General features: G+C 45.7%; 1 protein-coding gene and 1 long non-coding RNA gene across 5 annotated transcripts in view; one reads left to right on the top strand and one right to left on the bottom strand.

Moving 5' to 3' along the window:
- Window positions 1-1016: 1016 nt before the first annotated feature.
- Window positions 1017-4246, top strand: LOC310909693. 2 transcript variants are annotated; one of them, XR_014590147.1, is made up of 3 exons: window positions 1017-1128; window positions 1380-1524; window positions 2408-4246. It is a non-coding gene; the product is annotated as an uncharacterized lncRNA (long non-coding RNA). The 2 variants fall into 2 exon arrangements; XR_014590148.1 differs by lacking the exon at window positions 2408-4246 and adding an exon at window positions 1722-2368.
- The window catches only part of SLC4A4 (solute carrier family 4 member 4), a 113944-nt gene continuing 100424 nt past the window's right edge, over window positions 1339-14858 (bottom strand). For all 3 annotated transcript variants that reach the window (XM_083861776.1, XM_083861777.1, XM_083861775.1), the window contains 8 exons: window positions 14633-14811; window positions 13711-13783; window positions 10278-10346; window positions 8909-9082; window positions 6841-7002; window positions 4257-4353; window positions 2385-2464; window positions 1339-1451 (listed from right to left, as the gene is read on the bottom strand). In XM_083861776.1, coding sequence (XP_083717902.1) covers window positions 2421-2464; window positions 4257-4353; window positions 6841-7002; window positions 8909-9082; window positions 10278-10346; window positions 13711-13783; window positions 14633-14811 — 798 coding nt within the window. In that variant the 3' untranslated portion in view covers window positions 1339-1451; window positions 2385-2420. The remainder of the gene's footprint in view (window positions 1452-2384; window positions 2465-4256; window positions 4354-6840; window positions 7003-8908; window positions 9083-10277; window positions 10347-13710; window positions 13784-14632; window positions 14812-14858) is intronic.

Raw genomic sequence — 14858 nt, 5'->3', positions numbered from 1 at the left:
TTAGTGTGTTCCCCCACGTCCTGGTGAAGCCCGGTTTAGATGTTTAGATGCAGATACCAGTATAAACACGCTACAGAGAAGAAAGACCTTTTTCCTGACGGGATGTTCACTCGCTTGGTTCCACCCAAAATCCTGGGATGCCCATGCCCCGGCCTGCTCAGTCTTGCTGCATTGCTGGGTCTGGGGCTGAGTAGCCAAGGCTTAGGGTAAATTCTGTAGCGCATGGTAGACAGGGGTGGGATGCAGGAGGATATTTGCGAATCTGCGTCTCAGGATGAACATCCCAGCAGGCCACCTTCAACTTCCTCTTCATCCACTGTGCCACTGGGTCTTCTCACTGCACACGCACCGGTCTTCAAGAAAATCATGGAGCAATCCCATGTCAGAAATCAACAGCCAGCATCTGTCTGCAGCGTTGGACCAATAACCCGTTTAAGACTCTCCTAAGATCACAAGAGATTTAAGTCTCCTTCACAGCAGGGATTTCTCACTAAAAAAAAACTCCAAAAACCGACATAACCCTAAGAAAAACAGATGCTTCAGAGCAGAAGGTGTTAATTGAACTGATCCAGCCCTATGCAATGTCCTGGAGATTGTGGTATGATGTCGTGGGTTTTTGTTTTTGTAAAAATCACATTATATATGATACAATACATATTTTACAGAAAGCCTGGCATCTAGAAATAAGAGGTAGAACTACTCATAACTATATGTTTCCTGCTGCAGGAAAAAAATTCATTTTTCTTTACAGTAATTAAAAAAAGGTTAAAAAAATTGTCAAAAAAAAAAAAAAAAAAAAAAAAGAACTCTTAGGTTAGGCCCCCATAGTTTAAACAAAATAATCTAGGAAAATAACACTCTTCCATGTACCCAATGGATTAAGTCCATTAAAATGTTTCTTAAAAAAAAAATTGCATAGGAAAGGGACATTTCCAAACATGCTACAGCAATGGCAATGGTCTGTCTGTGCTGGGAGTGAAGTACCTTCTGTTTCATCTACAGGTGAGAGCGTGTGAGGGTTAGCAGCACGTTCCGGCATCTCCGAGCAGGGGGCCTGGAGGTCAGCTCTGTTCTGCCAGACAAACATGGGCCCACAGCAGCCAGCGCCTCTGGCATTCCCCTGTACAGGTGTGATGTGACATCTGTAAGGCTCCTGCCCCTACTGCACTTGGAGCCAAGGAGAAGGCAATCCGAGTCCTGGGCAGCCGGGGGCCCAGAGAGGCCGGGGGCGTGGGCAGGGAGGGCAGCGGGGCGGCTCCATTACCTTTGCTGCTGGGAGCAGGGAGCTTCTCAACATTTGGCTAGTGACAAAATGAATTATTAAAAGATTGGACAGACAGGCAAATTACAAAGTAGTTTCTGTTCCCTTGCTCCTCCAGAAATAACCATTGTCTTCAGGCTCAAGTTCTATTCTAATTTGAGGCACAACTTTTACTGGAGTTCGTGGAGGGCTGCAAAGAAGAAGACACAGAAGGTCAATGCAGTACAAATGCTGGGCTTTGGGAATACATAGCCAGATTTAAGGTAAGGCCGAGACACAGATAATCTGAATGAGCTGGTCTGAACAATGCTCACAGCAGCAGGAAAAACCACCCATTTCACTGACTGAGGAGCTCCAAGTATCCAGCACTTGTGCCTCACAGAATCCCCAAATGTTTGGGTTGGAAGGGACCTGGTTGGAATGAGTCTTAAAGCTCATCCTGTTCCATGCCCTGCCACAGGCAGGGACACCTTCCACTAGACCACCTGGCCTTGGACACTTCCAGGAAGTGGCATCCTGGTGCTTCATCCCAGGCTGTGGACAATACCCCTCAACTGCCACCAAAATAATCCAGGCATCGCCACTGGGATGAATTTCAGTGCCTGTCTAACACCTGTAAGCACAGACACATCTTTGATGTTTTAGAGGAATAAACTTGCCTTGGTCCACATCCCACTCCTGTGCTGAGAGGCCCAAGCTGGCCCCGAAGGGACTGGACTCTGAGCAATTACTACTTGCTCCAATTTAAGATTATTATTTACTCTATTTTCCACCACAGATACGGAAAAATGGATTATTTCCCCTTGGCAACAAGCCTCCAGGCTCCTCCCAGTAGCTCCATGTCTTTCTCCTGGTCTGATTCCCAAACCAGTCCTCAGTGCTGTAGCCAGGAGACCAGTGGAGCCTTCAGGTCTCTCACAGGTTCTCCACTTTCCATTCCAAACACTGCCAGGGGCTGGAATAACTATGGAATCAACTTGTTCATAATCACCTTAGGAAGCAGCAACCCAGTGTACAGAATGTTCTCCAAGTGTTTCTTAAAAATTCCCTGTAGGAAACTTGCTGTGTTCTGAGGGGGTGCATTTTTCAGAATCATTCCAAAGCACATTTCCAGGGTGCTTACCTTGGCATGGCGTGTGATTGCAGGAAGGGAATTGTATCAGCACGATGTGTGGCGTTCAAGGAATGTTGGTGATTTTTCTCCTGGGGGAAGAAAGCCTCGGTGTCATTGCTGCAGCACTGATGGAGCACCCTGCCTCATCTCCTCCAACCCACATCTACAGGCCAAGCTCTCTTCCTGTTAGCTGCCAGATGGATTTACAGCTTGTTGAGGAAACACTCCATTCCCATCTCTCCTCCGAAAACTCCTTGGGGTGCCCCATTTCCCAGGAGTTCCCCTCTCCTTTGAGGCTGAACACTTATCTCAGACCTACACCCCTCAGTTACCCCACGCTCCCACTGTCACACCCTAAGTCCCTGGGAGAAACAGTCCTATTCCTTCTCTTGCTGCAGGACAGCTGATGTTAGTGGTACTGTCAGGAATATACTCTGCATCACACAGTTACATTCAAGCACAATCCCACAGTGGTGCTGGATTTCAGCTTTTTTTGTTATTCTAGTGGCCTGAAAAGTTTTAAATGTTATTTTGTGGCATTTCTAATTAAAAACCAGCAAATAAAATACTGAATTATAAAAATGTGTAAATACACAAACCAACCACAGCTCAGCCCATGGCTGATTTTCTCTGTTCTGTCTCCAAGGGCATTCCAAGGAGCAGGGTGATGGCAGAACCACCTTTTCCTTAACTATTTGAGTCCTTAAGATGTTGGAAAAAAAGCATCTGATCCTAAAATCCTGAGTAACGATATTTAGCATGCAATTTGATTTTAGTACATCAGGAATGTACTAAAAACATGGATTGAGGAGGATATGTGGTTACCTGTGGCTGGTTTTGGATGACGTGCTGACATCAGCAAAACATTGAGGATATCCAAATGGCCAAGAAAATGTCTCCTTTCCAATGGTTTTATTTTATAATCCCAATCTTTAAGTGTTTCTATGTGTAAAAGCCACAGGGTAATGCTTAGCACTCCCTGAGGCCTCTGTATGCTATCCAAAGGAAAGGGACTTGGCTCCCAGCTCTTAAGCTCTATGGATACTTTAAGGATCTAATAATCTGGGGGGTTTAGGTCCTGCTCCTGAGAAGCATTAGCCTGGCAGTAGCACTAATTTATTACTTTGGTTTGTATTTCTCCCCTCCCACCTCAGAAGAAAAGGGCATATGACACCCTTAGTATGTTACAAAGTCATCTCAAAGGCAAAAACACCAAGGTCAGCTGTGATTCCTCACTTAAAAGAGGAAAATGTAAAGTGGGAATGACTGAAAATAAAGATTAAATTCATCAATTACAGCTATTAACATGAGAAATTAAAACAAAAAAGAAGAGCTCAAACCACCTAAGAAGGGAAAGATGTTAATGGCCAACTGATCTCTGCCTGTGCAGCTTAATGACACAAATAATTAATTACTCTGTTAAATGCTGATTTTTACAACTGCTTGGCACCTAAGGGAACAAACAGTGACAGGACAGCGCTGCAAATCCAGAACACCAGGCTCAGTGGAAAAAAAAAATAAATCCCACCATCAGCAGGTTAACACCGGGGGGAGAGGGAGAGGAGAGGAAGAGAGAGTGGGTGGCCAAGAGACCTGTCAGGAGCTGGAGAAAAGCATTTAAAAAGGAGGCACCAGAAGGAACAACACTGATATAGTAACCAGCAAAGGAACATAAAGCTCACAAAAGCAAAATATGTCATAAAGCAGGGGCCTGGAAATTAAAAAGGAGAGGGATAAAAAAAAAGAGAAGAACAAGAAAATATTTCTGAAGTAAAAGGAAAGATTAAATTTTTTTTAAAAAAATCACTAAATATACAATAGATATGGTTTTGTAGTGCAAGTCAGAGTCAAGCAGGCATGCAAGAGCTTAGTTCTACTCACTGTCAGCAGGTTTGCTATCACTTAGGAAAGGCTCCTGCTCCATGATGTCCATTGGTATTTTAATACTTGGGACTTTTTCTGAGTAGGGGCAGTCAGACTGTGAAAGAAACGTGTAAAAGGTCTTAGAACATTCGCACTGCTTTCTCTCTCTTACTGTCTCCCACACATTAAAATTATCCTTCATATAGTTCTGTAGGAATGGGTAAAAGAAAAGAAGAAAAAGAGAAAAGCATCTTCCAGCTTAGCTGCCTGGTGGATTACAGTGGTTCCCCACTGCACCCCACTTCCCTTCATACCCTCATACTTCAAAAATAATACAGACTGAAAGAATCATCTTGTGGAATTGTAAATAGTAAAAATAAATGTCTTCCTTTCCCACCCCATCGCCTTAGAAGACACCATATCCCATTCTGCCTGGAGTCAGCTGCAGGAAATAGAGACAGAAAATGCATTTGTGGGCAGACACACCAGGGACTGGCTGCTGCAAAAGCTCATCCAAATCCTTTATTCTGCTGGGATTTTTGTAAAAGCCCTTGGTTGTTCCCAACCGCTCTACAGGGCCCAGATATGACATGGCAGACATTCCTTACACCATGCTGGCTCAGGTCCCTCTTTAATGCAAGTGGAGTCAAACCCAGTCTCAGTTACACCTCTGGTTCATCAATTCCACAGCCCTTGGAAGAATTCTGTAACCCTGGCCCAGCCAGACAAACAGCAACCAAGTCAGGATGAGGCACAGGGAAAAGCTGGGAAAAACCCCAGAGCTGGGGTACCAGCAGGATTTTACACCCCACTGCTTTCTATCACCCACCTGCTTCTGCTTAATAGCAGGTGCTTGGAATTGTTTTGCTTTTTTAAAAATAAAGGGAACTCCTCATAGCCAAGGAAAGGCTGATATTGCCTAACCTGGAAAAGGCAGGAAGGTGAGATTTGCCAGAAATGTTGGGACATCTTGGTTCCTGAAGAGAACCAGACCCACAACACCAGAGTGGAGGGAGAAGACCTTCCAGTCAGAGCAGGAAAACACTAAGGAGGCCAGAGAATGGCTCTCTCTGGATTATTATTCTTATTTTTAATTTATTTTTTAACATAACTGATATCCAGTTGCCTTTTTAGCATAACTGATATCCAACAGCAAGATGTTTCCTCGGGACTACTTTTATGAGGCTGAGGGTCAAGCATAACCCAAAAGCACAAGCAACCACCCAGCAGTTCCCTTGGCTGAATATGCATCCACGTATTGCCCCCTAGATTCCACAGGATTAAATTTGGGGGTAGATATTTCTGGAAGGGAAAGTGTGAAAATAATCCGACCAGTAATGCCCAGTGATGTATGTTCAGGAAGCTGGTAAAAGCAAGTGCTGAAAAAAACCAGCAGGAGTTAAGAATCAATACTTTGCATAAAACATCTTAACCATTAGATTAATTAGTGTACCTGGAGTTCAGGAAAAGCCTTGGAAGAGTGGAAGTATCTTAAAACATACTGGAGAGAGGGAAGCCATGGCTCGGGATACGACGCTGCTGGATTCACACCAGTCAAGAGGAGGGGATGGAGTCAAACCTTTGATGATTACTCAGTAGGGCCTCTTTTAATCTTTTAAAACCAAGAAATAATTTTGGTTTGCTCATAGGTGCTAAAGAAAACCCTCGTCCTGGGAACTGGAGGAATGACGGGACAGGGCAGCTTGCTGTCTGAACTAAAAGCCAATCCTCCCAGCTGTTTTTCCTGCTGTGCTAAAATGGGATTCCAGCTTTTTTCCAGCTTCAGGTGATCTTACCTCTCCCTGCACGCCAGGAAAGGCCCTTCTTCATGGACATGAACAGAAGAAGTGACACCATGCTTAGAACTCACCACAGAAGTTTATCTAGCACTTCAATACAAATCTAAAGGATCTGAGTTAGACCTGAGCAGGAGAACATTTAAAGGCACCAAGACTACATTTCTTCTTCTTATATAAAGAGGAGGAAAGAGAACAGTCAAAGGCACGTGGGTCTGGTCTAGCCGGGTCACTTCTCACTATTTAGGGCATGCTGCCACCTGAGGTAGGACCAGAGTGTATTGCAGAGGGCACAGATGCTTGGGAAACATTTAGGTGATGAGTTTTACCAACACAAAGCACTTTTTCCTGCAATATGACAAATCACATCTATTTCGTGCTTTCCAAAAGAGCCATTACAAAAATACTAAAAAGAAAAGAAAACCAGTAGGACCAGAGCTGCTGGTGAAAAGCCTTCTCCTCCTAAAATGTAAGAGACAACAAAGGGGAGAAAGGCGTAGGAGGGAAGCTGAAGGAGGCAGGGTGACGAGAGGCAATCTAGCAAGGGGTATGACATCCCAGCAGTGCTCTTGGAAAGCGTGATTTCATTCCTAGCAACACACAAGTTGCACCACAGGCTGGAAAAGGGAAGGCAGTGTAGAATTAGTTTTTCTTTGGGACCCATTGGCTGCAGCAGCAACTGACCGAGCTGTCAGCTCCACAAGTGGCTGGAAAATGTCCAGCCTCAGCACTGGGCTGGGCACGGAATGTGCCCGGGCTTAGCTACCTAGGAAGGAGGAATGTGACAAGAGCAGGAAGCTGCTTACATCATCATTGTCACTGTCCATACTGCCCTTCTTCTTTTTCTTCTTCTTCTCATCCTCTTTCTTCTTCTTGTCCTTTTCTGGAATGACGTCATCAAGAAAGCTTAAATCATGCTGAGAAAAGAGGTAGTCCATGGCTTTTCTGACTGCCACTAGGGCCAAGATCTGCAAAGGCAGAAAAGGATTCCCAGTCACATTTTACCTTTCATTTGGAACACTGCATTCTTCTCAGTTCTGCTTCTAAAATCACACTCTTGAATTCTGGCTGTAAATGAACATAAGAAGAAGGTGGTGAACACTTTGGACATCTTTGTCAACTTAAGAGGTTGTGCTGTGACTGCCTCATGTCAGAAAAAAACAGAAGCAGTGGACACAAAACAGTAGCATAATCACTCAATGCTCCTGTATTAGTAAATAAAAAGAAAAAATTAGCACTTTCATTTACTTTTGGAGGCAGGTTCACGGGACAGCCTGAGTAATAAAACCTTATTTCTCACCACTTGCCCAGTTGAACTCTTAAGAAATCAGACAAGTGCCAATCTATGTCCCCAGAGTTTGCAGAATAAAGTTTACTGGGATTGTGGCAGCAGGAAACTGGAGTAAAAGCTGTTCTGTGCAAGACTGCAATGAAAGCTCTGGTAAAAAAAGGAAGGACCATATCTGAAATGGGTGCTTACATGGACACTGGGTCTGACACCTCCAGCAGAGGCCACTGAGATCCCACATAGGCTTTTCCAATGGGTATATATCAACAGGCTGGAAGTTGTAACCTATTCCAAACAGGCTGCCTTTAAGGACAACTTTGTCCCAAGCAATCATGATCCACAGCACAAACAATTCCCAGGAAAAGATCTCAAGCTTTGACTTGCATAACTTAAAACACAATTGCAGAAGTGAGGAATTACTCAGGGGTGGAAAGATGCCATGCAGACACCCGTGATCATCCCACCATGAATTACTGTGTTGAAAATGCCTTTCCCCCAAATAAACAGGGAATTGGCTATCGGCCGAATCCTCACAAACTGGAAGTTTGCAGTTTTTTGCTCATGAGTGCAGAAAATTGAGCTTTTGCCATCATGTCCAGCTCCATCAAAGCTGTGGCTGCACCTTCCATGAGTCTGCGCCATTCTAACAAACTTTCTCAACCTCGGGTTTCACTCAGATTCTAATATGGGCAAAGAAATTTTAGATTCAGCTTCCAACTTCAGTGCAACACAGCCATGGAATTGCAACGGAATGTTACGTCAGTGGGAATTACTGATTTTTAACATCTTTTACAGGAGCATGTATCTCAGCAGGAACATTTGGAGAGTTTTTTCACTTTCATCATCTTTTCTCATTTCACCATCTTATTCTTTACATGTGTTCTGCCCTCCCTCCTTCTCTCCCTTAAATAAGCACTGCAGCTCCTACCTGCCCCCACAAGTGAGATTTTACTTGTTCATAAACCTGAAATTAGGTGATCTGGGGCCAGGATCTATTCAGGAGTTTCATAAAGCTTTGCCTTTGCAGAAGTCTGACCCATCTCCAAGCCAGAAGGCCTAACTGTGTCTAGAGCTCTAGTAATACTATGAATAGTCACCCATTAATGGTAAACAACATTAGTGTCTTCTTACTTGAGCTCAAGGAAACGAGACATTCCCTTTCCCTTCCTCTGGCATTCCTCTTAGCACTGAGCCTCCTTCTTGGTTTTATCAATTTATGGTATTTAGAAGCCAGGGAGACATTTTGTATCTGGTAGCCAGTGTGGACTAAATGAGATAAACTATGCCCCTCTCCTTGCTTCATGCAGCACAAGGAGAAACCACAGCAAATCTAACCCTGGCAGCCAGGAATAGTCAACACTAACTACACCTTCCTAAGAAAAAAAAATAACTTTGAGGTTCATTTTTCTCCAGAGGATTTATGTAAATGCAGCCACGGCCACAGTTGTGCAGTCCTACACGAGTGCCATGAATGGAGCCAGAGACTCAACAAGGAGAGGCTGGGTTTACACATTTACAGGAGTGTGCAAGCAGGGAAGGAGCAGGCTGTGGTGAAAGTGAGGGATGTGAAGGAGGGCATCACCTACCATGACAGGGAATATGATAGCAGCCACAGTGGACTTGAGGATCCAGAGGAGGGCCAGGCATACCACCTGCAGGAAGGTGAAGAGGTGGACCCTGCGCAGCGGGACGTGGCGCAGGTAAATAAAGTCAGGCTGGTGTTTTAGAGGCATCAAGAGCAGCTTCAGACGATCCATGAACTGGAAAGGAAAATGAAGAGATGTTAAAATGAAACCCAGGATGTACAAAAAAGAGAGAAAACAAGATGAATGCCAAAACCAGGGTCAGCATCCTACTCTGGGGCATTTTTGCTGTCCTCCCCTTCCCTGCTCCTGCCAAAGAAAGACATTCAGCCCTTAGGAACAATGCTTTTGTTTTCCCCAAATAAGTCAGGAGTAGAGGTCAACAGAGGTGAGGGCAGACACGGCACTGCCAGAAAACAGAACAGCACCTCACCGAAGAGCAAGGAAGATGGGCAGCTTTCCCAGCAGTGTCCCTTTGCCCTGTGCTGGACCGGATGGACTTGGAGTTAAATCAAAAATGGGCATTTCTCATTGAGTAAAAAACACTCTTGATCCCAGTCCCCCCACCACCTGGGTCTGGAGAAGGGGAAATCCCCTACAGGGAGCCAGCCCTGGGGCCAGCAGTACAATCCCCTCGTTGTCCCCTCCTGGAGTGTGGGCTCACTGCCCACTGCTGGGACCAGACACAACCCACACCAGTGAATGGAAGCTGGAGCTGTTTTACAGAATGCCTGGAGGGAATTCTGGGGCTCACAGAACAGGCAGTCCCTTCCCCTTAGGGCACAACCCAGCACGAAAAAAGAAAGGCCACAATTAACAGGGTGCCAGAAAGCAACAAAACCACTTCCAGCCTCCTTGGGCATGAGAATGGCTCCTTACATAAGATTTCCTCAATGACAAAGAGAGGGGCTTGGCTTCCCCTCCCTGAAGAACAATGGCCCTGCTCGTTAGCATTGAGGAATAACCCTGCTGCTATAAATCATCCTCCTTGTTTGCCTTCAGTCTGTGGCAGAGGACCCAAACTACCCTGGGACTGAGTCTGAGCTGGGCCAGAGAACTGTAGAATCCTGGAATGATTTGGGTTGGAGGGGATCCTAAGGGGATCCTCTTGTTCCATGCCCCTGCCATGGGCCAGCTTGCTCCAAGCCCCATCCTGGTTGTCAAAGATGGACCCAGGTCTTCACAAAGAACCTCTCAGCACTGACAGTGCCCACTTGGCCACTCTCCTTTGGTGTCCCATCTCAGGCTGGTAGCAAAGTTTGTCAATAGCTGCCACCCTTCATGGGTTTATTGGGAAGGCAGAGGAGGCAGCAAAGGAGAAGGGTAAAGCTATAGGGCTGTGGAAAAAGCCCTGTGCTTGTTGATGACTCACCTGCACACCGTTGAGGGATGCAACTCCCATGTAGAGGAAGACACCGTAGAGCACGGGCATGGGAATGAACTGTGGGACAAGAGCAGGAGAGCCCAGGTGAACAACCTCCCGATACGCCATGCCACTGTTAACACGTGGTGGGTGGGACAACATTCCCAGCCTGTCATCAATTCAAACCGCACCCATCAGTGGATAACACAGAGGAATGAAGCCATAGAAACAATAAAGCTGAATAAACAATAAATCCTTCTGCTGTGTTTTGAGAGATGTAAGAACATTTGTGCAATCACACTCTTCCAGTTCACCAGGACATGGACATCTTGTCAAGAACCAGAGGGAATGATGCCAGTCACTCAACAACTTAAGGAACAGGTGAGCAAACGTGTTCCAGTGACCTTGAAACTGCCTTTCTTTCACCTCTGATTTATGATGTGACTACAAGCAGAAGGCAGAGAAGAAGAAATGGCAGCATGATCCTGTAGTTTGTGGTATACCCTGTTTTCGCAGATAACACGGTATTTCTGTATTTCGCAGATAACACGGAAGAGCAGTAAATGGGCTCAAGTTATTCCAAGGGAGGTTTAGGTGGGATATTCATAGAAAGGGTTGTCAAGCCTTGGTACAGGCTTTCCAGGGCAGTGCTGGAGTCACCATCTTTGCAGGAATTTAAAAGCAGCACTTGGGGACATGGTTCAGCAGTGACTTTAGCAGTGCTGGTGGGACTGGGTGGTAGAGAGCTTTTCCAGTTGAAACAATCCTGTGATTCCATGTCCAGTCCAGCTCAGTACACCATGCAAATCCATGCAGAAAGGCTGTTGTTTGGAGTCCCACCTCAGTGACAACAGTCATGCCAACCCAATCTCTGCCTGCTCCATCTCTCGTACATTAATCCAGAACTACTCCCAAACACAGGACTATGACTTCCTTTCTTCATTGCCAGGATGTGTCCTTTCAAACATCACTTTCTGCTCCCTCAAAGTGCTAAATGCTGCCGATTTCTCCATATCAGGCACATCTCTCCTTGGGAGTGAGGAAGGTGCAGGGGAGCACCAGACAGGCTCCCCAGAATGAGTCACTGTCCTTCACCACAGAAGTGGGCAGCCAGCCTGACATGACAGGAACAGGGATGCTTGGAACAAACCATAGGCAGGAGCTGAATAATGGCCTTTGTGGGATATACTGGCGCCCAGGGAGGATGCAATGAGCTTCAAAGGACAGTCCCTCATGCAGTGCCAGGGGGCTGCCACTGAATGGCAGCCGCGGCCAGGCCATGGCACCCAGTGTTCCCAGCATTCCTGCACTGGAAACCCTCTCCTTCCAACCTCCGCACTGAGCTCATTAAAAAGGCAAAAAACACAGCAGCATATTCCCCATCACCTTGTTAATCACTTCTGGCAGGCATTTCCCTGGGGGCACATGAGCACCAAAGCCACCCAGCTATATGCTATCCAAAGCCTTCCCTGCCTGCATTTTTCCTTCCTTCCTGAGTCTCACTGCCCATCACCTCCTGTGAGCTTCTTAATTGCTCACTCCTCTTTCCCTTGGACTTATTTGCTCCTTTGAGTAAGCTGCACTAATATTTCCCATTCAAAGGTAAATGCTTTTTCTGCAGCATGGGGTCTGCCAACACTGTTGTGAGAGAGATGGGGACCCAGCGGGTAGTTCACAAAGTTGTCGGTGACCATGAGATTCAAAGCCCTCACTGCACCTGAGAGATTAGACACGACACAATAGTAGCTACAGTAAGCAAGAGCTGAACTTTCTAGCTCATTTTCACTGCTCTCTTCTCTCCTTCTATTTATTTCCATTGGGTTTTTTAAAAGTAAGAAAAATGTCTGAATATTATTTCACCATTATATGATGATTAATCCTGGAGATCATTCTGAGGTGAAACCTCAGTACCTTAGCCTGCAGAGTAGCAAGCAGTGCTGTCATTTTGGAGGACTTTCTCTTGGCAAAGTATTCCCTAACAATGGAGGTGCTGGCTTCAGTGCTCCAAGCAAAGCTGCTGCAGGCCAACAGGACTAAAACTGTATTTATAGGAAAGTACCTGTCACCCTCCTAGCAGGGCCAAGGATGTTTCTGTGGAGATTTGCCTTGGCTGATCAGAAACACCACCATCATCCAAAACCAGCACAACCACCACAAAGCCCTCAGAAAACAAAGCTGGGATTATTCCATGGATTGCCTGGTTTATTAAATCTAGGATTGTCAGTATTCAGTTTGCCGCTGGCAGGAGAAGACTGAAATGTTCTGCAATGCATTTAGCAGAGCAACTCTCTCCAGCAGGACCCTGCCACTGGAGTTTGTTAAAGGTCCTGAAATCCTGCCAAGTCCTTCCTGCTGGCACGTGGGCCAGCAGCATGCTGACTTATCCTTAGGCATCCTCCAGCAAGGATCTTACCCACAAATTGTCTTAGGGGAAGCACAGACAATTAATGACTGACAGGGGAAGTAACAGACCCCAGTGGAATAAAGGAAGAGGGATCTTGCAGGGAAAGGTCACATAAACTACAAAACAGGATTATGACAATCATACATTAAATTAAAGGCACAGAAATGCCCATTTGTGTAGAGGTGGAAACTGTTACCCAAGACACCAAAATTCAAGCTGTACAAACAGCCTTAGAAATGAAGAAGAGAAATAAACTGGCTTGGAAAGCCAGTCTCCACTCCCTCCACGGGCAGCACCCTCCCCTCAGGCACAAATTGCAGTGTGTCTCCCAGCCCCTGCAGAAAGGCTCCTCCAGACACCCAGAATCCAGAATCTGCTCAGTTCCACAGATATGACGCACGGTGCTGCTGGTCTGACATCTGCTCACACCATCGGCCTGTGGATGATGGATAAGGGCTCCTGCAGCTGACATCTCCTGTTGGACAGGATGTCCATGCTTGGCACCACTGTCCCCAGAGAAGGCAGCATCCTCCACAAGACAGGCATAAGCAGGTTTTCCAGTTTCCTTCTACAATCTGATGATCCACTAAGGATGCATTTCTCCATGGCTACATGCCACCAAATTTCTGGTCTTGGAATACAGCAACCTACCTAGAATCAGTGGTCCATCAGCAACACATCTGCCCAGAGCCTTTGCTAAACTCACAGATAAAAAAAGGTTCAGGAGATGAAGAAGTGTCATTTAATTGCACTACTTCCTCCAGAAACATGTCTTCCATACTCTGAGTTTTATCCAGAATATGTTTTCCATAAAACACAGGCCCAGTAGAAGTATAAAAGAAATCGTAAAAGAAAAGGGAACTTAAGTTTATGCAAATATGGAGTTTATGCAAAAATCTTAAAATGAAAAAAACCATAATGCCTAAGAACCCCAGCCCGAACTTGGTCACTATTCTAGCATGCTCCAAAGAACTATGTTGGTGTTTCCTTCCAAAAGGTTTGGATTTAAGCTTTTAAAGAGCTGTAAATAGTCCTTACCTTCAGGATGGGAGCCATGAAGACAGACACCCCAGTCAGGATGAAAACGATGACTCCAGTGACTCTCTGCTCCCTAAAGCAATATCACTGAGTCAGGACCACAAGTACTTAACACCAACAGGAATCCCCAAAACTCATTTTTGCAGCCACATTCTTCATCCAACAGCATCAGGCAGATGGCTGGATCCTGACCAAGACCTCTGTTTTAAACCCCCAGATCGTTTTGTTACATTGTTTGGGGATCAACACAGCACTGCAATTGAGCCTGGGGCAGTGTGTTTACATGTTAAACACTACAAACCATGAGGCAGCACTCCCAGGTCTCTGCACAGCCGTTACTCAGAGTGTGCAGGGAGGCCATAAATCATCAGCCCTCCATGCTGAGAGCAGTAACATGTTGTGAGCCCTGCCCAGAGCACTCCAACAGCTGGATAAATCATTCAGACCTTCATGGGGTGCTGAACATGTGCCTCCAGCAGCACCCACAGGGCTTCCCACATCCAAAAATACCTTGGCCAGTAGTATTTCAGAACACTGAAAGTCAGGCCATAAAATTACCATTTAGTTACCTGAACAAGCAGCCTGATTTCCAGGAGTAACCCCATCGGAAGCACTTCAGACCACTTAATTAAAGCAACCAAACACAGGAAAAAATGCTTCATTAAGTAGAGCTGGTTGCACTAGGTATGACAGGTTTGTATGTTTGACTAGTACATTTGCTAAGGAATTTGACTTATTTCCCTGGACAGAGAAACCTGCAGGAAATTTATTTCCTTTAACACTGGATCTAACGTGGCCAAAGAAACTTTGGAGGAGTCACATGGGGACTTGCCCAAGGAATTGGCTTTGGAAATAGGGAGAAAGCAGCACAAAATTCTTTGTACACAAGGATTTTTGCAGGCAAACAATAGGTTGAACATACCTCACTCCCAAAAACTTGGGCTGCTCTCCAGGGGCTGAAGTCTCCGTCTCCATCTTCAAGCTGTCAATGTGAGCGATGGATATGACGGTAGCAGCCACGTACCAGGGCAGCCCCATAAAGGAGCAGATGATCATCAGAATGGCCACCCAGAACAAATCCAGATGATATCCAGCACCTTTCTGTGGAGGGAGACAAACAACCTTCATTATTCCAAATGCCTACAGAG

The sequence above is a fragment of the Zosterops lateralis genome (assembly GCF_965231275.1).
Source record: "Zosterops lateralis genome assembly, chromosome: 5".
NCBI classification, from domain to species: Eukaryota; Metazoa; Chordata; class Aves; order Passeriformes; family Zosteropidae; genus Zosterops; species Zosterops lateralis.
The sequence above is the reverse complement of the archived record's forward strand: the minus strand, read 5'-3'. Positions and strand labels throughout refer to the sequence as shown.